Source organism: Poecilia latipinna, unplaced genomic scaffold, assembly GCF_001443285.1.
Source record: "Poecilia latipinna isolate Pla-1442-1.1 unplaced genomic scaffold, P_latipinna-1.0 Scaffold861, whole genome shotgun sequence".
Taxonomy (NCBI): Eukaryota; Metazoa; Chordata; class Actinopteri; order Cyprinodontiformes; family Poeciliidae; genus Poecilia; species Poecilia latipinna.
Window position 1 is genome coordinate 136,795 of NW_015113477.1, and position 22,057 is coordinate 158,851.

A 22,057-nucleotide genomic window follows, 5' to 3' on the forward strand; every position below is an offset into this window, starting at 1 on the left:
AAGTCTGCCCGAACTCGGAGGCCGGTCCGGACTCGGAGGCCGGTCCGGACTCGGAGGCCGGTCCGGACTCAGAAGTCTCTCCGAACTCAGAGGCCTGCCCGGACTCAGAGGCCGGTCCGAACTCAGAAATCTGTCCGGACTCAGAGGCCGGTCCGGACGGTCCTGACTCAGAGGCCAATCCGGACTCAGAAGTCTGTCCAGACGCAGAGGCCGGTCCGGACTCAGAAGTCTGTCCAGACGCAGAGGCTGGTCCGGACTCAGAAGTCTCTCCGAACTCAGAAGTCTCTCCGAACTCAGAAGTCTGTCCGGACTCAGAGGCCGGTCCGGACTCAGAAGTCTGTCCGAACTCAGAAGTCTGTCCGGACTCAGAAGTCTGTCCGGACTCAGAGGCCGGTCCGGACTCAGAAGTCTCTCCGAACTCAGAGGCCTGCCCGGACTCAGAGGCCTGCCCGGACTCAGGGTTAGGACTGACCTCTGAGAAGTTTAAAGATATCTGCAGAGTTTTCTTTCCAACATTTCAAAAAAGACAAAATCTATGTCCTTTACTTCTTCCCAGAGTTTAGGAACAAGCTTTTTCTGGACAGATACGGTATGCTTCATTTTGCTTATCTAGATATGCGGCATATCTGTCAATTTCCTGGCCTTTTTCTGCAGCTACAGTTACTTGCTTATGATGGAGTATAAGTGAGTTTTTGATTTGTGTTTTAAATACGAGTAAAGTTCAATGAGAATAAAGTTGTAATTTTATAACTTTTCACCATACTACACTAAATTGCGGACTACTGAGTGTCTTGTAAGGTTATAGTTGGTCCTGGTTTAACAAATGACTAAGTACTAAATGTTTTACCACATCAGAAGTAAATTTTCAGCCTCAAATTTTCAGCCCCAGGTCTTTGAAACAATTGCTTACACAACTTTTCTAGTCTGACAGAACCAGACTTGCTGAGCGGGTCACGTTACATATCACTCTATCATTTTGTAAGCGGCATATCTAGATATGCCGCTTACAAAATGAAAAGCATACCGTATCTGTCTATGACTGGACTTATAAATCAATCACCAAAGAATTTTTTCTACCATATTTCTTCCTTCCTCTTCGGTTCCACGTTTGAAATCCATCTCTTTCGCGTCCCTCAATAATCGTTCAGGGTCCACGCCTGCCTGACTATAATCCTCACCCAGGTAGTTTTCATCTGAGTACAAGTCTTCACAAGGAAAAAAAGTATTTCTGATCTTTCGTTTTGTAGATGTAAACATTTTCTTTGGAGGAACAGGATTCTCCAGATGATGTCTGAATTTTTCCACAATAACTTTATGTCCTCCTGGGTAATCAAGAAGTCCAATTAAATGCAGTCCAGAAGCAAAGTGGAAAGCATTTCTGGTGAGGCTTTGGAAAATCCGTTCACTCAGCTCTTCTGACACCTCTGAGAGAACATCCACATTTAATTCTCCTGTTTCTCTCAAAAGTAAGATCAAAACCTCGTGGTGTTCTTCCAAAAATGTTTCTCTGACAAAATGCGGAGTTGGTCCGTCCGCAGATATTTCAATCACTTTCCAAAGAAGTTCGCTGAGAAAGTTTGTTTCCTGTAATCCGGGGTTGTTTGACCAGGATGGATTTGTTGGAGAACCTTTTTTTCATGTTTTTCCAAAAAAAAAAAGTGAGCTGTGAGCTTTCGTTACTCATCTGTGTTGAGCTGAGCTAAAATGTCCAAATGATTTCTGTGTTAACTGACCGGAGAATTAACTGATCAGTTGGTGATGTCATGGACTCTATGACATCACAAAGTCATCCTTAGCAGGGCCTCATGACACAGACATCATTTAAAGTCATGCTGATGACATCATTGTCAGCAGCATGGGAACTGTTGCTAGGGGTAATAATAGCACTCAGTGAGCATGCGCTATGAAAAACAATAGAATCTGTGGGCAGTAAATACATTATTCCCACAAGTCTGAACTGGAAGTGTGCATCCACTGGTTTACCAGTGGATTTGCTGGTTTCAGAAGTCAATTTGCAATCCCTTATTCACTGCATCGGCTTATTTTGGTGAGGGCAAAATGAATAGTAGCAACAACAAAAAAAAGAGTATTACTCAAGTAGTACAGTGCTGTGAAACTACTCTAATAAGTACTTTTTTTTTTCTTCAAAAAAGTTACTCAAGGAAATGTAACCAGATCTACCCAATTTTGAACATAGGCAACATCATCAGTAGCCTGCAGGCTACTTGTTAACAAGCTCAAGGTGCTGTATTGTTATCAGCTAGTAATCTTTTAGCTAACATTAGCTGCATCCAACAGCATTTGAACTCAGCCGGTTAGTTTGCTTGAAAAACTGTGCAAAGTTCTTTGCGTTTTGCTGGTTTGCTGCCATAAATCTAATATCATTACATTTTATTTCCAGCCCCTTAATTCTATTTACAACTTACATTGCTGACAGCCTATCTCATAATCTAAAAAGCTTGAAAACGTATTATTAGAAAAACAAATAACAGTGAAACTTACAAATGTCCAGAAAGAGAAATAGGAAACACTCCATGAAAGACGTAAACAGGCTGCAGACAATCAATTGCTCTAATGTAAATTCACTCTCCAAAGTGCTGCTGCAATAAAATTGAACACTAGAGGGCAATGTTTCACTTCACTCAAGAAGCTTAGTGAGATTTTAATTTAGGTCATTTTAAAAATTTCTTGGATAATAAACAGTGTTTGAATTTGTGTCAATGCAATGGCAAGAACACATTGTTTAGGAATTCTAGCATCTACAGACGAACTCATAAAAAAGTCAAAACTGATAGTCAAACCTTGCTGTGTTTGTTTTGCAAATGCTGTTTATACCTATTTTTAATTTAAAATGTGAACAACACAGTTTTAACTTCATACACAACTCCCTCTACCTGACATGCATTTATTTTTAATATTTGTCCTGAACTTTAGTTTTTTTAAAACTCGCTCAAGTTATGTTTTGCTTCTTTGATTTCACAACACTTCTGTACACAACTTGGAAGTAGTTTATAATAAACTTTGTGCACCATCAATGCAGTGTTGAATTTTATGCAGTGTGCTAAATAGTTCATTTGCAGGATGACAATGAACTGATGTGTTTATAATTGTTGAAGCAAACCTCAAAGTTTTGCTTTTTTTTTCTTACCTGATAGAATCAAGAAATTGAGGAACTGACCAAGATCTGCGACGAGCTGATCGCCAAGCTGGGAACGGAATGACAGACGTTCATTGATACTCACTTCATCAGCTCCCATCTGCTCAAATTCAATATTTTTTCGTACAGAAGCAGCATGTGATATAAATCCTCCACATCAGCACAATTTAGCACATGTGACCCAACAGGTTTGTTGCAAAAGCTACAAGATATCATCAGGCGTCTTATCATTTTCACCATTATAATTACCAAATGTTTAAAGAATAAGTATCATCCTAAGATGTAAAGACTTGTTGTTGATCGTTTGTGCATTGCTGTTGTTTTTAAATCTAAGAATTTCCATAATTTTTACCGCATGTGTTCAGAAACTGAGGGAGAGGACGACACAGCTCCTTCTTTATCCCAGCACACTTTCATTGGAATGAGCTCTGTTTGAAGGCTGCAGAAAACATATTTATACCGAGTGCCTGAATTGATTGAATTTTATTATTTTCTCTGCAGACTTCTTACTTCCTTTTCTTTTGATGTCATTTATAAATGTATATATATATTCGAACTTTGCAACATTACCCAAAATGTACATTGTTTTCTCTGATTTCTGAGTATGGAGCATTTCTTTGATTTGACCATATTCTTATTATGCAGTAATTTTACCCATGTGCCATATTGCTTTTTTTTTTATTACTAAACTTTCCTGTGTGAGAAAAATCTCCCTTTTTTTTCTGGTTTTCTGTGAGTCAAGATGTTGCTGATGTGACTCCTTTTTTTCTGCTTAGTTCATGGATAAACCTTAATTTTCTCAGTTCAAGCTGTTGCCAACTTGTACTGTATGCAGTATATTTCCTGTCTGATCAACATATTTTGAAACCTGAATGCGTTTGCAGTGGCTATGGCTTTCCTTGTGGTTCATAAGGTGTTGAAGACAGATGTTTACCTTTTACTCTCGTTAAAAAACCATCCAGCTAATTTTGTGGCGAGAACTTGAAGGCGCTGTTGTATTCAGCCTTGGCATATCGCACAAAAATGACAGATTTTTGTATGAAAGCCTTTTGCTTCTGCACAATCGGATGCCAAATATCACGGTGACCTGAGGCGGACTTTGGTGTGACTCCATGTCCTGTCGTGATGTCGTACTCGCTTGAAGCTGCTTTTCAAAGAAAGTCCATTGTTGTGGTAAAATCTGTATATTTTATACTTAACGGAAAGAACATTCAGAGTTACGTCTCTAATATTTGTAAATGTAAGAGCGGAGTGTGTCCTGATTGTATGTTAACTGCTATATTTTGTGAATTCCTGAATAAATGGATAAGATTTAATAATATGTCAATACTTTTTTCTAAAACTGTTTAAAGGGACTGCTGGGAATTTTAAAGTGAGGTTCTGTGAAAAGGTTAAAGACGATTAAGGAAGTATCTCACAGTATCTTCATTCAGAATAAAACTAATTAGTTTGATCTAGAAACTGAAACTAACAGATAGTCCAAGACAGGAAACTTCTACCATCATTTCATAGCTGTTCATGCAAAGACTTTTTGTTTTATTTCTTTCCATCAGTATAGAAGCCTGTCATATTCTATTCATCATGTGTCTCACAGGAAAAATCCCTGGATCCAAGCTATTTGGAGTATAAAACATCATCAGTATATTAAACTATGTGATGAAAACAGCGGCGCATAGGCAAACAGAATCATTCTTTTAAAAATGAGCCAAATGCTAAATCTTTGGGGGGCGGGGGGTTGCACACAATATCTTGAATCAAAAGCCTAAAAATAGCTCTGTTTTTAAAGCCCTGAGGTGGCTGTTTTCCCTCAGTCACGTGTGTACCCTAAGGTGATAATCGACTAAACATAACATCCTATCTAAATCCTTTTTATGTCAACACGGTGAATACGTTTACATTTTGTGTAATTTCAGAAAACCAGTGTGGTTGAGTAATGTTAATGAGTTCAGGCTTTGCTGCTGGGTGTTTAGTCTGCTTCAGTATTCCTAGTTCTGCAGGAGCATGGCTGAAGCACAAACTCTTTTTGTTGTTGTTGCTTTTCTAGTCTCAATCATTTAAAGTTAGAAATGTGACAAAGGGATGAAAAAGTGGTACTTTGCTACCAATTTTATTTGCTTTTTTTTTTTTTGGATAAATGGTACGTTATGGGCTTAGGAAAAGGTCCACACTCTACTGAAGATATTTCTAATAAACAATCTCTAACCTTGCAGCTGTAAAGCTTGCTGAACATGTCTACATTGTGCCGCTTGTGTTCTGTCTTTTACTGAAACATGTAATTTACCACAGTTACTAAATGTGAAAACAAACTCAGTTTTTGCTTGCAATTACTTCTACAAAAGACTGAAAATAAAAGTTTATGTCTGACACGTGAATGCGTGCAAATGTATAATTAAAATAATTTTATAATTATACGTTTGGTTTACAAATGCACATAAGATTTGTTATTTTCGAGGATTTAGCACGTCACAATCCTATGTCATTTTTTCCTTGCGTGTTCTTTCCACGTGGGGGCGTCCTAGAACAGCTTAGGGTGACTAATCACACACATTGTTGGGGTGTCTGAAGAGGAGAGAAGGCTTTCGCTATACCTTTATTCTCTCTATATATAAATCCAAGGCAAGAATACAGAAACAGATACTTGCCATATTTCCTTTTTTTTCTGTCTGTGTTTACTTATTTGACTAATGGCTGCTGCTTTGTGCTTAAGTTAAATTTGTGAAATTATTATAATTATATTAAATATTTTTAAAGTTGTCTGTCACTCGTGAGTCTGCGACTAGAAGAATAACTACGGATTGGTAATTAATAATCTATGCTTTAATTTTCATGGTTTTGATTATAAAGTGTATTGGTATTATAAAAAGTACATATTTACAAAGGCAACAAAAATACCTTAATCTGATGTAAAAGCTCCGGAATTATCTAATTCAGAGTTCCTGCTTTAATAGCATTTTGATGCAAATCGTGACTTTCCGGAATAAATCAGGAGGCAAAGCGGGAAACGGTGAAGTCCTCCTCCTATAGCTGTTCCACGGAGTTTTGTAACCCTGGTGATTAGAGCGGAGGGGGCGGGGTCAGGATGCTGAGGCGGCCCTTCATTGGCTGTCCGTGATTTTGAGGAGTGGGTTGGGACTGAGCTGCCAGCTGTGCGGGGAGTCCAGATAAAGCAGCCTGGAAAGTACTTATGGGACAAAGAACCACAGTTTCTTACTCCATCCTCTATCACCGGTTTGAAGCCAGGGTTCTGGAGGGTTCGGTCTGCTGGTTCTTCTGTATCTTCACAGTAAGTATTTTCACTTTTTACATTCTTCCAACTGTGCAAAACCCGCACTCGGGGATTAATGCCTGATACCCTTTTGTAATTTGAGAACAATTTTGTGATTACCCTCCCTTTAGCAATTTAAACATTACAAAAGTCTGCTTTAAAGCTGTTAATTATGCTATTATAATGTAACGTTTAAATTTTTTACATTTTGTGCTCATTTAGACTTCAAAATTAGAAAATGAGCTAATAAATAAAATAGGGCTACATTAACATCACTCTTTTAGCCATGTTAGCCATCTGCACTATTACATGTCATATTTGCTTTTATGCTACTTGTAGTGACTTGCTAAACTATTCACACTCTTAACTTTGCCACATTTTGTAACAAACGTTAATGTATTTAATTGGTTTCATTGCTGACAGTGCAGCACAAAGTGATGCCTTATTATGAGGAGAAAAAAACAGAATACATCATCTTTAATCCACTACTACTAATAAAAACATTAAAAGTGTAGGATGTGTCATTATTCCTCCCCATTACTCTGTTACACCTAAATAAAATATTGTCCAGCCATCTGCTTTCAGAAGTCACTGAATTAGTCAACAATTCACTGAAATTATCAGTGTATATTTTATTATATTATGCTTAGAATCCAGCTGTCATGTGAAGAACTGAAATCGCTTTTGTTTGTTTTTTTTTTGTTTTTTTTTAAATATTAGCTAACAACACATCACAGGTGGAGAAAATTATTACAACTACAGTAAAAACATAATAAAAATAAATAAATCTAAGCAGAATTTGGGGTGTTTTTGTTAAAGCTAACAGAGGAAGAAGTCTTTTTATGTGATGACGATTACAGAGAGGATTGAAGCAGAGTTCTGATATTTACAGTACTTCATACAAATGGAAAGACTCTATCTATCTATCTATCTATCTATCTATCTATCTATCTATCTATCTATCTATCTATCTATCTATCTATCTAGTCACAAAATGTTCTCTATTAAGCATTAAAGTTGCTTCTGCTGCCTGTACTGATATTTAAGGGAGATAAAGCACATGTTTTACTTTGACTCCCAAGTGACGCCCCACGCAGTTTCACAATTTACTGACCTTTCACCCAAGGAGGTGTTTGTACAAGCGCCTGCAGTTTGTTGGGCTTTCACAATGACGTCAACTCGGAAAGCTCCCCCCCCCCAGCCTCATCCCTCCTCAATCCATGTTTAAGGATGAGGAAGTCTCCTCCTAACTTTCCTCTTTCCATGCCTTAACTCCCCCAGGTATTTTTGGTCCCAGAGCTGACGAGTTCAGAGTTTTTGACAAAATGTTAAGATTGACTTCAGTTTTCTCTCTGAACTGGAGTTCAGAGAGTTCAGATCGGCCTGAGGGTCCAGATCAGCAGATGAAGAGACAAGCAGCAGCCTTTCTTCAGAAGCTCACATTTGCTCCCAGTTAAGCTGCCAGACAGATTCAGAGACCTGCTGCTTCTCATTGTTAACAAAAACACTCCAAGCATTTTCACCTCTTAAATGATAATTAAAAAAAAATTGATTCTGAATTTGCATGTATCAGCAGAATGCAAAATATATTTTATGGAGCAATGTTTCAGTTCGGTCAAACTTGTTACAAAATACTTGAGCTGTGGTAAAAATTTGATTCTATACTCATGGCTGGATAGAGGCAGTGGAATAATGCCTTTTGGAAAATTGATAGCCACACCAAAATCTTATAAAGATTGCCTTCAATCCCTGACATTATAGGCAAAAAGTACCACAAACCACGGTTCAACTGAGAAAGACCTCCAGAAAGAGCTGGCGACAGCAGTTTTGTAAAGATGATCATAAAAGTCATATGCCTTTGTATCTCCCTCCAGATAACTCATCTTTTCCACGTTCCGTCCCCATAATGGTGAGCCGACTTTTACTGGCTTTGCTGTGCGTGTCGGCGCTGAGCACTGCCCAGTCAGACGCCGGCAAGCCTGTAATCCAGCTCCGCCTCGGGGGGGAGAAGAGGAAACACTACGAGGGCCGGGTGGAGGTTTTCTACAATGGAGAGTGGGGGACGGTGTGCGATGATGACTTCTCCATCTCTGCTGCGCAAGTGGTGTGCAGAGAGCTGGGCTTCATGGATGCTGTGTCCTGGGCGGCCTCTGCCAAGTTTGGGAAAGGGGAAGGTAAGGAAGAACGGGTCTGTTGTCAGAAAGTCCCCTAATCCAGTAGGACTAAGTCAAGATTTCCTGAAAGCCAACCAGAAGAATCAGGGTCAGGCTTTTTACAATGGTGTGTGTGTGTGTGGGGGGGGGGGGATTACTTTGTCACCCAGCCGCATACATTCGAAGGCAGGCAGCACACGTCTGCGTTCAGCTCCAGGTTTTCCACGGGAATCTCTGAATGGCTTCCAGGTTTTCCGCGTCTGAGTGGTAATCCTTTCTGGCCCTGGGTTTCTCATCAGACGTGAGGCGGGGGCACGTCAGTCCGTTCAGAGCGGGGAAAGACCATAACCCAGACATAATCTCACCTCCGTTTTGCTTTTCTTTTTTTGTTTTTAACTTTCCAACCTATACAGTTTCCTCTGTTGCCGTAGGAACGCTGATGACATCCCCATCTCTGTGAATGTTATAGATGCTGGTGGTCCTGCCAGTCATAAATTCAGTCAGGACTACAGAAGCAGAGTAATCAAGTTTCCAATTAACTTCATGAAGCACAGCAGTCATTGTGGAAACTTTGGTTGCAGCGTTTCTGAACCTAAGCAGGTCTATGCATTTATTCGTGTAGATATTGTGGCTGACAAGCAGTAAATCTTTATACTTATAATGTCTGGATTGAAAGACAGCATATACTTTAAGAAACGTTTTTCTGTTTCTGGCTGAGTGATGAGAAAAAAAAAAGCCTCATATCACGCTATGTATGGAATTTCTGGCATTTAGAGGTAGCCATGAGAAACTCTTAGTTTACGTCATGTTTATCCTTCATCATCCACCAACAATAAAAGAGAAGAGAAAAATGTTCCTTAGGTGTTCAGAATAGCCAGTTTGTATTTTTTGTCTTGCTGAAAACACTCAGCGATCAAAATTGCATCCGTCTCTACGGTTTTTGTTTTTCACACCCTATGAACAGTTCCACATTTTGTCATGTTATGTGATGTGCAGTTGTTGGTTTCCTGCCCCCCTTAGTGGTTTGCATTCAGCTGCAAAAAGACCAGTTCTGGTCCCGTCTGACCGGAGCACATCCAGACATATTTTCTATGTCCTCTGCACGATTTAAAGAAAACTGCAGACAGCAGTTCTTCTGGCTTTCTGCCAATAACAGCTTTCTTGATGTGGTACTTACACAAATGGCGTATTTGTTTTAGCGCGACAATAGTTGTCCATTTTAAATAAATTCATCCTAACCCTGACCACGAGCTGTGAGACTTACCATCGCATACCTTGGTGGGTATGAAGTGGGGCCATACTCTTTCCATTTTTGGATGACAGGATAAACATAGTTGATCCAAGACTGGAATGTTGTTTTGCAACCTAACTTTGCTTTTAACTTCTTCACAACTCTGCTCCTGGCCACTCTGCTGCCTGAAGACTGAGCATCATCTGCCCCAACCTTTGTTCACAGATATTTACAACAAATTAAACTATGCAGTTTACTCTGCGTAGCAATCAGCTGATTTCTGAAACCAACCTTTAATCTGTGTTAGTCTATCACACGAAGCCCAAGAAAATACTTTTAGGTTTTTAGTTGTGTCATGACAACATATGAAAAACGCGAGGGTTGTGAATAGATTTGTAATGCATTCTATAAGCAATACTCCTACACTGAAGATGGACATTTACAAAAGATTTTTGATTTACGCTATTTATAACTTTTAGTGCGACTCCACGGGATTACTGTCCAGTTTAGTTTGAGTTTTTCTTGGCTGCCTTTTTGCAATTACAGCTCATTATCAAAATAAATGACTCCACTCAACAGTCCATGTTAAGGCCTCTGAAAAAAAAAAAATCTAAATTGTGGTTTTACCACAGCACTAATCACGGATACTTTTTGTTTAAAAAGTCCATTGAGACTTTGCTGGATCTCGCCCTGTGGCAATTAAAGTCCAGACTTGTACTATGAGTTCTTCCATTGTTCTTCCAAACAGAAATACTCAGGGAGAAGGGTGGACGACCACGTAACGTGCAGTCACTGTGTTGGTATGATCGCAACGTTCTTCAGAAACACTCTGAGGCCGTGAAAAGGAAGAGCGGCACGTTGAGCGCTCCCACGAGTACAGCTGTGTGGTTTTCCTCACGGCTGATTCAGATCTGCCAGCTGTGCGGCGGAGGACATGCACCAGTCCGACTCTGGCTGGTTATGTCAGGGAACAAACACGGCGGCACGTGAGCGCACGTCTTTTTCTGGGTGACCTCAGTGGAAGCACTAAGAAAAGAAAACTGCTAAAGAGAGCAGTAATTGTTGGCTTTTAGTTCAAGTGTTATGAGTTGAACAGAGTCTCAAAGAAGCAGATGATCAATTCAGGCACAAATATGACCTCGGCCAAGAAAGATTATTGCTGCTAAATTTTCTGGTATTGTACTGATATCTAGACTTGTCAGATTATATAGGCTTTACGTTTCTCAGAAATCAACTGTCTGAACGCCTGAGATTTTAAGAAAGCGTTGGCTCCTTTAAATCAGGACTAAAAATATTACAGTTTTCAAATGAAAGCCAAATATGACTTGATCAGTTCCTTTTTTAGAATTTCTTGCTATTTAAGTGACACCTAAACTTACTCTCACTGCATTTCTTGTTATCTGCATCTCCTTGTTTTCATGCGAAGCGCTTCGAATATACCTTGTGCACAAATAAACCTGCCTTCGTCTTCTCTTGCTGCAGGTCGCATCTGGCTGGACAACGTGCACTGCACCGGCGCAGAGAAGAGCCTCGCTCAGTGCGAGTCGAACGGCTTCGGAGTGTCTGACTGCAAGCATTCAGAAGACGTCGGGGTGGTGTGCTCTCAGAAACGCATTCCGGGCTTCAAGTTCATCAGGAACCAAGCCGTCGGTGGGGAGGTAAGTTCACGTAGGCCGCTGCTGTACAAAAAAGGCCAAATATGTGATAAATTATTAACACCTCAGTGGTGCTCTAAGCCTGGTTCAAGTACACACATGTAACCTGGACAGATGTTCTCTGCGTTGGAAAACGATAGCGGACAGGCTTTGGATGAAAGAAAACCTTATCGCAGTAAAACATCTTCAAAGTCAAGTTTTATTTTCAAATCCGTCCAACTTTCCTCACTGGGATTTTATTGCAACATTTTGGTGCATTTATGATCTTATCTTTTAAAGAATGAAACGTATTGTGTAACCTGAGCTGAAACCTGCTGAAGTGTCACCAGACATCACATTTCAGAAAGAGTAAACACGCAAATTGTTATTTTTTTTGCATGAAACACAGCAAGTCGTTTTTAGCCTGAAGATGCTCCCTGTGTCCCACATTATAAGTGTACACACCAGAGCTCCACTATGCAGCCTGGGAGATCATGGCGATGAGTCAGAGAGAAGGAATACCATCCGGTCTGCCTGTAGAGAGCCCCTCTGCGCCGGACGGAAAGTCAGCGTGGGCCTGTGAACGTGACAGTCAGAGAGGGAGGGAGGCGATGCAGACATTCCTTCAGCTCGTCCAAAAACAAGTGACTAAAAAAGCTGCCATTTAAAACTGAAGCAGCATTCGTTGGCAGCTTCAAAGAGAGGCAGTGCTTTCTCGCTGAACTCATGCTTGGCCTTCTTTGTTTGTTTGTACTTGACGGAGGGCGAAGGAGTGGCTGCGTCACAAGCCCCCACGGCAGCCAGAACAGTGAATATGTTTTCGTCAAGGTCCAGTTAAGGCAACATACCCAGCGGAGAAAATGTGAAGACCTTGTTTGTTTTTCCACCGCCTGCTTCAGTGTTGGGAATGACGGAAATGAGGAGAGGTGAAATTTAAATGTTTATTCCTGCTTTTTTTTACAGGTTGTACATGATGATAGTAGCACCTCCTCGTCCTCTACGTGATCAGTATACTTAGGGGTTTCTGGCGTGTTAGTGCAGTTCACTCCCCCGCCCTGCAAATATTTCCTCAGTCCAACCAAAGTCTTTTAAGTTACAGAGGAGAGGAAAGGGAAAAAGGTGTAGCTACACCTTTCTCGGTTTGCTTGAAGCGACGGTAGCAATGAGCAACCCTGTTCCAGCAACCTGTTTATTCACAGCATGAATTGACATTCTGTGTTCAGTCTATAAAGTGAACAGCTGTGGGTATTACCGTTGGTCTGGACCACAAGGATGAAAGCATTCATAAGTTTTCATATCCCCCGAACTCTCCCACAGGGAACAGGGACAAACTTTAATGAAGCTTTTATTGCAACTTTGTGTGAAAGACCAGCACAAGGTAGTAGTTCATAATTGCAAAGTGGAAGGAAATTGTCGCTTTTTTCCCTAATTCAAACAAAGTCAATTTGTGTGTAATTCATGTTGGCTTAAATCCATCTGCTCTGTATAGAGGTTTTTGTAAATAAGAAGTATCTGGAAACCCAAGGAAGACACCCGACAGGTCAGTGATGGCGCAGAAGACATTTAAGCCGCGATGAGACATGGCTGACAACTTAAACTGTCAGGGCTGGGCAAACAGGGCATTAATCATTGAAGCAACTAAGAGTCTAAACAAATCTGGTCTTTATGAAAGAGCTGGAAGAACAAAGCTGTTACTGAAATGAAGCCACAAGTATTCCAGTTTGAAGTTTTCCACAATCCATCAAGGCCACAGAGCAATCACCCAGTAAAAGGTGTTCTGGTCAGATGAGACCATAATGGAGTCTCATTTTTGTGCGTATACAAAACGCCTTAATCGAATCGGGAATATGTGGCAAGACTTGAAAATTGCTGCTGCTCACTGATGCTCTCCATCCAACCTGAGCTCGAGCCAACCTGAAAAGAAGGTCTAGTGAGTCTTTAAATGGAAAACTGGTAGAGACGTAACCCAAAAGAGTCGCAGTCGTACCTGCAGCAATAAGTGATCCTGACACAAAGGGGCTGAACAGATGCACTGGTTTCGCCTCTCTCATTTTGTTTCGTGACAAACTTTGAGTTGGTAAAATCCCATTAAGCTACGCTGGACTTTGGTGTTGTATTGTGACAGAGTTTGGAAAAGTTCAAGGGGTGTGACTTAAAACGGTGCGAGTGAAATCAAAGCACATTCATCTGTTGGAAAGGCCCAGACAGAATGGCAAGACTTGAAAGGTGATTTCTGGCGAATGCTGTCCATCCAGTCGGACTTGGGTTGAGGTACTTTTCAATGAAGAATGGAAAAGAACTTTCAGTTTTTAGAAGTGGAAACTGGTAGAAATTGACCCAATAGAGAGACTCAAAAGTGGAGTGTATCCTCTTAATTCATAATTAGACAATTAAGCACCCCTTTGAGATCGTCCATTACAGAAAATCCCACTAAAATACATAGATTTTTGCGGGTGTAACATTTGAAGACTTCAAGGGGCTGGAATACTTTGCAAGGCGCTGCGTGTTTTCATAATTTTAAGACCATTCATCCACGTTATGTCTCTCAGTTTGAACAAAGCCTCGAGTTATTCATTACTGACAAAATGTTAAATGCCATCGGCCTTCGACGGTTACCCAACACCCCTAAAAGAACAATAGACCGATCATTCCTGAGCTTCAGAACCAACTTTACAAGCCACATCTGTGACCCAGCACTGTTTCCACATTAATCTGCATTAGTTATTTGCAGTACACAGATTTAATTTAGTCTGTGCAGCTCAATACAAGTGTTGTTATGACTAATCATTTGTTTCTTATAGCGTAAGGAATTCATGACGACTGGTGCTGTGGTCGGACTGATTGTCAGCAGGAACATTTTTCCCCTAATTTAGTCGAGATAATCCAACCAGCTGTGCAACGCTGTGATGTTCCAGTTGGAAAAACACAGTGCACAGTGGGATGTGTTATTTTAGTATAATTAGGGGTTTGTAGCACAGGTTTGATAGCAGTCATCCTGAGAGGACGTTTTTGTTTTCCGAGATGCTTGTGTCACAGCTTAGGTGTGCAGTCGTCATGTCATGCTGACACTGTGAGCCAAAAAGAGGCGTCCGATGGAAAGGTGCGCTCGCTTTGATTAAAAGTGCAGTCAGATTTCACAGAAAGCATTCCAGGTGAAGAGGTCCTTCAGATAAGTTTTAACTTGACACGATTTCAGTGTTATTTAATATCTTTTCACCTCTTAATAAGGAAGTTATTCTTTCTGAGTCAGAAAAGAGACACATGCTACTTAGAACCACAACTCCCTCACTCTGCGTGTAATTACTGCAAATGATTTGTCTTATTCTTGATTTTATCTATGCTGTCGCTTACTTTATGCAAATTTTACACCTATTTTTTGGTTGCCTTTATTTTCTTGTTTCTTCTTATTATTATTATTATCATTATTACCTTACTGTGTTTTAGCAGGACAGTAAAAAAAAAAAAAAAACAGCTATCAGAATGTGAAGAAAATACGTAGAGACAGAAATCAAAACTGCGAAAGTTGGCAGAGAGGGAACGTTTTGTTCCCAAACCGACGAGTTAAAAGTGAGCTGCACAGGCAGCTGCAGTCTGCAACCAGAACATGTTTACTTGAACCAAACAGTCACACCAGGATTCATCAATCTAATTTAAGACAGTTGTTGTAGTAGGAGGATACACCAGTTTTTATTCTCATGATTACGGCTGGAAACCTGAGCAGGGGCTAAGCTCGCCTTCAGCACGTTGAATTGAAAAAGCTTTTGAGGAAGAGACTGACTGAGGGGAGAAAGGGCGATTTATGTTCAGGAGACTCCAGTACAGGCTGTCTGGAAGGCTGCTACCACATGTTCAACAGCTGGATCCTCCCATGGCCCGAGCTCCCCTTTGCGTCTTAGAACAGCCAAGCTGAGGACTTTCAGACTGGAGTTTTATGACTCAGTGTCTTCACATGGTGCATGCGATGTATTCCTAGGAAGCTGCAGATGTGATTCAAAGCTAAAACATTCATGTTGCACAACTAGAACCACGCTAATGTAACTGTTCCTTTGGAGATAAAGCGGCGCATTCGCATTGCAACGGTAAGAGGTTTCACGTTGTAGCATAAGAAAATATCACACGAGCAAGTTTTATAGTCGGTTTTGTGAGAGAACATTTTATGTTACTGCATATGAAACCATGTGCTGCATATTGTACACAGGAACCACGCCTCTGAAAACAAATGAGATGCATCTACTTGTGAAAGTGAGATTTTGCTGACTTTAATTAAACTCCCCCAGCTCCACGTTTGACAAATTTATCAAATTTTGTGCTGCAGTTTAGCAATTCCCCTCCAAAATGACTTCTCTTTTTTTAATTTTTACTGCCAAGATGGAAGCAGGACGCCCTGATGGACTTTCCAGATGTGGAGCCTATCACTTAGCAGCCACGTACGTTTGGCAGATCGAGGTCCCAGTGAGGCAGGAATTGGGGCGGGTCAGATGTGAAAGTCATTTTTGGAGGTCTCTGGCTTTTCATCTAAACCCAAGCGTGATCAGCGTTCGTACTTGCCAGAGCTTTGCGATGTGGGCTGGACGGCAGCTGAATGGGTGGGCATTTCACTCACGTGTTGCCGAACGTGCTGCAGACGGCACGGGAGGCTGATTAGACTGGAAGAAACGCACAGTAGTGGAAGCATTAGTCAGACACTGGCTAGACCACAGCCTCATGTTCACACACCTCCGTTCTGAGGGAGACCCGGTCGGAAAAACAAGCCTGCTCTTCATTTAGCGACTCCCAGAGCACACTTCAAAGGCTGATCTGCTTTCTTCTCTGCCCTCAGTCACCACAGACAAACATGGACTAGGAAATTATTTTTAGGAATACTTAGATATGAAGACCGTAGCAGTCACTGAGGTACAGTGAGAGTTGGCAAGCATGAAAAAATGTTTGTGAAATTTTACAGTGAGCTGATGCCAAACTAGACCTACTATGAGTCGCATATTTGTGCTGCATTGAGCAATTGTTTACACAACCCAATAAAAGTACTGAGGCTGTTTTTGCTCACACATGTTTTTGTCAAAAATGAGAAAAATGACTGTTATTGTTAACAGCGTGCCCTCACTGGTGGCCTCAGTTCACTACTGTGCTTAGACTCAAGTAATAACTTATCAGAAACATGAAGAACTAAAAACTGATCAGATAATTGATCCTCATAGATGGATGATTGACTGATTTCAACACTCTTAATTTAAGTTCTTTTTTTTGAGAGAGATTTCACAAATTACAAACACTGTGGAAGTATCCTGACATATCTGTAGATTAATGACTTCAGGTTTGATTGATATAATTTATTAAGCATTTTTACACTTGTCTCATCTAAGGTGGTTCTAATACCAAAAAGGCAGCATATAATCACTTTTCAAACACAGGAAAGATTTCACAGTTCTTGTCGCGTGTTTTAAAGAATCTGTTTAATTTTTTTCAATCACAGTAATTTCAGTCTAATTCCTCAAAACCGTGAACGACATTTGGTTAAATCCACTCCAGGCTCTTTTAAATTCACAGCTTTTTGGGTGGGGTAATTGCCGTATACCCCTGATCATGCCACCCTGGGCTGAAACCCAAACCCCCTGTTACAAAAACTGCCATTGAACTGGTCTGATTTCTCTAATATAAATGTGAATATAAAAAATACTCCCTTTATGTGTCATTGCGCAAATATCTTTCGTACGTGTGTCCAGCTCAAGCTGTCTCTTTGTGCTGTGCCCTGCGGCTGAGCAGAGTTAAAAACGCTCTGGCCCGTACAGCTGGGCTGCAGCCAGGCGTATAATGCTGAGTTTATGCTCGGTGGTCAGGGTTCGGGAGGCTAGCGGGCGCCTGGACTGATCCCAGCTGTGCATATCTGTCCACCGCTCTTCAGTCTCACACATTCAGACAGCCAGTTTCCTCACTCTGAGCCAAACACAACACTACTCAGAGCCATCCCAGTGCCCCGTTTCACACCTGGCCTCACACCTGCCCGGCATGTTTCTTTCAGTTCTTTTAATTTCACAACATTTTTTTTGTGTGTGTGTGTGTGTGTTTTTAGTCTGTTTTATGCTTTTTGGGGAATTACCTCTCCAATCTGACTTCCATTACTGTTTGTTTTGAAGTTAAAACGAGGACGATAAAATAAAACCGATTAAATTTAGAACACTGGTGCCTGATCCTGATCACGTATCTCAATCGTCCCTCCCACAGATGGAAAACACTCTGTCATGCCCAGACTACCAAGAATCCCTTCATGAAGGAGCAGCCTTTACCCCCTCCAACCACTGCGGTCAGTGGGAGGACCGGGGTCGCTCCCGAAGCTCCGGAGGCTCCTCCCGCTCTCTGCAGTCGTGAGCGTTCAGAGACCCTGCAGCCTCGAACATTCCCCGATGCTGACGCCATCCGCAGGAAACCACTCTGTGGGCAGATGTTTAATATTCTGGGAAACATGCCCGATTCTTCTCTTTTAGCCAAATTGAACTGCATGTTACAAAAGTACTGCAATCAGCAGTTATATATCGCAAAGCATCTCTTTTTTTGGAGTTGTTTTTGCACCTATGGTAGAACTTTACACTCAGTCAGGAACAAACGGCAAAATCTGGCTCATGGTGGAAGTTTGAGCTGTTATCCCATAAAGGTCTAGAGGTTAAAGGTGACTATTCCCACTTGATTTAGGGGAAGTCAGGAAGCGTAACACTGATTGTTTGGATAACCGTTTCCTGACAACGTGAGCAGCTGGCTTTGTATAACCTTTAGGGAGAGAAAGGCTTTACTACCTTAAAGATACTCTAAAACTCTAAAACTGAACGTGTCTCTTGCTTCCCGTGAAATAATCCCATTTCTAGCATGAAGCGGTTTAATGTGCAGCACATGTGCAATCAGAGCATTTCACTGGAGTTCCCCCTGCAGCTTCAGCTCCGTCTTTCTTCCCAAGATGGTTTCACATTTCCGAGCAATAGTCAAAGGCTGTGCTGTATTTATAATATATCAAGTGGACGCCGTTTCGGCTGCGCTGGTTGTATACCAGAGAAACTTATCTATATCCTCTAAATAACACTTTGCAGCCATTTTAACAGATGGCAGTTTATTTGTGATCATGTTCCCTTTTGTAGTTACATAACCGTGTTTATAAGCAAACACTCTGGGGCTGGATAATCTCAGGGAAGGTTGGATGCCACGGGGCTCGATGTAACGTGGAGCTGCACGTTTTGCACAGCAGGTCGGAGGAATGTAGCTGACCGCCAGGCAGGTCTCGTGTGAGGAGATGAGAGGGTCAGAATATAGTCCGTTGGATTCAGTGGTTGCATGCGGCGATCAGCGCAATTACTGTCATGCCGTGTCCCGAAATAAAAACCAACATTTTGCTTTTGAGATGCATTCTTGCCTCAAAATGTTGATCGTACAGCGTTCACGGACATCAACATGGCGGCTTGCTTATGATATTTTAGTTATTTAGCGAATTATCCAACCTTAAGATTGTAATTAATGACTTTAATAATGTGAATTTCTAATTAAAATGCCATAAATTGTAGCATAATGTTTGATCATATCTTTCTTTAGCTTAACAAATGCAGCACGAACCATTAAAAAAATAATTTTATAAATTTCTGTATTATAACATTTATAAAAAATATACAATAAAAGCCATAAACTATATAAATATATATTCAAAAAAATCTTACATGTCATTCTAGTGCAAAATGATGATAAATACGGAAGTGTTGGAAATTCTGCTGCAGAGTCTGTCCTGATGCAGTATGTGTTTTATTCCTGTGTAGCATATGTCCTTACAGTGTCATTTTTGTTGCTTGTTAATATTTTACAACAAATGTGGCCATTGTTGCATTGTATTTCTTCATGCCAGCTCAGCTTCGAAGACGTACAACCAGACAGACAAGTAGGATGGAAAAGTCACGGTGATTGTGCAGGGAAGCAAAATAATTCAAAAGCTCAATATTTTTGACTTACCAAAACCTAAGCACAAATTCGTGGATAAACATTGAATTTGCAGTAGTAATTGTAATCAAAACGGGCGTTGCTGCACTGCTTATATAGAAAACATAACATAAAACTCTTATGTTATCTGTTATTTTTCCATCATAACCAAAGTCAAGCCTCGCTTTGGGTTGCATGTTGTCTAATGACAGCCTTTGCTTCGCTGGCCAGGGCTTGACGGTGCAGGTGGAGGAGGTGAGGATCAGAGCCACGTACTCCCACAGGAAGCGGATCCCCATCACCGAGGGCTTCGTCGAGGTGAAAGACGGAGGCAAATGGAGACAGATCTGCAACGAGGACTGGACTGAGATGAACAGCAGAGTCGTCTGTGGCATGTACGGTTTCCCCGGCGAGAAACATTTCAACGTGCGACCCTACAAGTGAGTAACGGCTCTGCGCCGGGGGAGGGAGTCTGAGTTTTAATTACGCTAATTTGCTGTAATGAAAGTCTACATGTTGTACGGTTTACTTTGGGTTACGTTAAAAACTGTTTTTTGGAACGAGTAAACACTGTGATGTACTATATATATATATATAATGGATTCTATAAAATTCACACGTTTTTTTTTTTTTTTAAAGAAAGAAAGCCGTCATTTGCGGGCAGACTTGCATCCTACACGTGCTCTTTCTGCTAAAAATACAGCATGTCTGGGATGTTGCTTACTCTTTTTCTGGGGTTGTTTTTCTGTTGGGTTTTGTAAGTTCTAGGTGTGTTTAGCCCAAACCAAACAGATGTTAGGAAACATTACACAATCGGCTTTGTTTACTCCGCCAGTCACACACGCGTTTGTCCGTTTTCCACTCTCGAGGTGAAACACACTTGGCCCTGCAGATTGTTTCCCCTGTCAGAGGAAGCTTGAGCAGATGAATGATAGTCCTGGACGGGAACAACTGAGTGTACTGCAGCCTGAAATCGTGGTTCTGTTGGGTTTTATGTGTCTTTCTCTGTCTGCTCACATGGGCAACAGATTCAAACTCTTTGTGCAAACGAGCAAACACACAGAAGGAGCCTGATTTTTTTTTTTTTTTCAAAATATTTTTCCAAGCACATTCAATTAAACGGTGACTCGGCCAGGTCTGCTGCACCTGTTTCTCAGTGTGTTAATATTTTTTGACCTTCAGCAGGAATGTCTGAAAAAATCCACCCAGCAGGTCAGCGGAGGGCCCCACAAAAAAATATTTAACCTTAAGAAGCACATTAAATTGAAACACTGAGCAGCTATTCTTCTCCTCGGATGAAAACACTTGTTTCAAGTTACGTTTCACCGTTGTGGAGTTTCACGCTTCGGTAGGTGTGAGGCATCAAATTAAGTCCGCCTGCATACGGGAAAAATAACTATTAAGCAGCAGGTTTTTACAAAGTTGGTCCCAACGCACCATCAGATTGAACACATTTCTGTATTCAGATCAGTTGGGAGCTCAACGTGGAAAAGTTTCTTCAGGTTTCAGTAATTGGCTTGATTTTTCCTCAGATGCAGCTCTACTTCAAAATCATCTCTTGGGGTTTTTAGTGACCCTTAACTTCTGACTTTCATTCATATGTGACTTCAGGGGAATATTGAGAAATTCTCACAACAGACAATATGTATGAATGAATTGCACGCCGCTAGAAATAAAACCAATTAAATAGCTTTTTAAAGCATTGCAAAGAATGTATCCTTCAACTTTTATATGCATCTCGAGGGCAGCATTCACAAGTGCCTTAAATGTTGGAAAATCAAGATGATGATGATGTTGATGATGACCTCCGTCTCAAACACACGTGAATCAGATGAATGGTTTGTTATCAAGTCTCTGCAGAGCTGTAGCAGGGATGGATCCAAAGTGTCGGGACGGCACCCACATAGTTTTCGCTGTTTCCTCCTCAGACTGTTGGCGAAGCGCCGCAAGAAGAACTACTGGGGTTTCTCCGTCAACTGCACAGGCAACGAGGCCCACCTGTCCGACTGCAAACTGGGCAAAGAGATCCAGCTCAAAGGCAACAACACATGCAGACGGGGCATGCCTGCCGTGATCAGCTGCATACCCGGACGGGCCTTTGCCCCCAGCGTCAGCGTGGGTTTCAGAAAGGCCTACAGGATGGAGGTTGGTCACATTATAAATTATTGGCTGCTGCGTTTATCAGCAAGAAAGTCTCGTGCTGCCCTCACACCACCTGAGAGACAGTGACGCATGTTTTTTTTTTTAAACGTTTTCCACAAATTCAAATCTGAAAACTGTGGTACGCATTTGTGTCCAGACGTATTGAGTTATTGCCACGTAGAACTCAGTCAGACTGGATCCTAAGCGTCTAAACATCGATTTTTAAGTCCTGGCAGGAATTTTAAACGGCCTCTGCTAAGTTTTCTCCCAGGTCTGCTCTGCAATTGGTTTATTTATGTCCATCAATCCTCAGCTCAGCTCTGACCAGCTTCTCTGTGTTTCTTTTAGATTATCCACCATACTGCTCACATTTTTTGGGGGTCGGGGGATTAAAAAGCACTCTTCATCCTTTTGTAGTTGTTCTGAATTCATCCATCTGCCAAATATTTGCATGTTTTTGGCTCCCCCCCCCCCCCCCACCACACCACCCCACCCCCCCGCGCCGCAGAGACAGACAAAAATGTCCCCCAC

General features: G+C 41.3%; 2 protein-coding genes across 6 annotated transcripts in view; both read left to right on the forward strand.

The window, feature by feature from the left end:
- The window catches only part of tacc1 (transforming, acidic coiled-coil containing protein 1), a 38,099-nt gene extending 33,621 nt beyond the window's left edge, over window positions 1-4,478 (forward strand). For 3 of the 5 annotated variants that reach the window (XM_015048124.1, XM_015048122.1, XM_015048123.1), the window contains one exon: window positions 3,156-4,478. In XM_015048124.1, coding sequence (XP_014903610.1) covers window positions 3,156-3,221 — 66 coding nt within the window. In that variant the 3' untranslated portion in view covers window positions 3,222-4,478. The remainder of the gene's footprint in view (window positions 1-3,155) is intronic. The other 2 variants (XM_015048125.1, XM_015048126.1) reach the window with 1 other exon arrangement.
- A 1,832-nt stretch (window positions 4,479-6,310) lies between these two features.
- The window catches only part of loxl2a (lysyl oxidase-like 2a), a 28,280-nt gene continuing 12,533 nt past the window's right edge, over window positions 6,311-22,057 (forward strand). Inside the window, exons 1-5 of the mRNA XM_015048135.1 lie at window positions 6,311-6,440; window positions 8,297-8,596; window positions 11,289-11,464; window positions 19,616-19,824; window positions 21,313-21,529. Of these exons, the coding sequence (XP_014903621.1) occupies window positions 8,329-8,596; window positions 11,289-11,464; window positions 19,616-19,824; window positions 21,313-21,529 (870 nt within the window). The 5' untranslated portion in view covers window positions 6,311-6,440; window positions 8,297-8,328. The remainder of the gene's footprint in view (window positions 6,441-8,296; window positions 8,597-11,288; window positions 11,465-19,615; window positions 19,825-21,312; window positions 21,530-22,057) is intronic.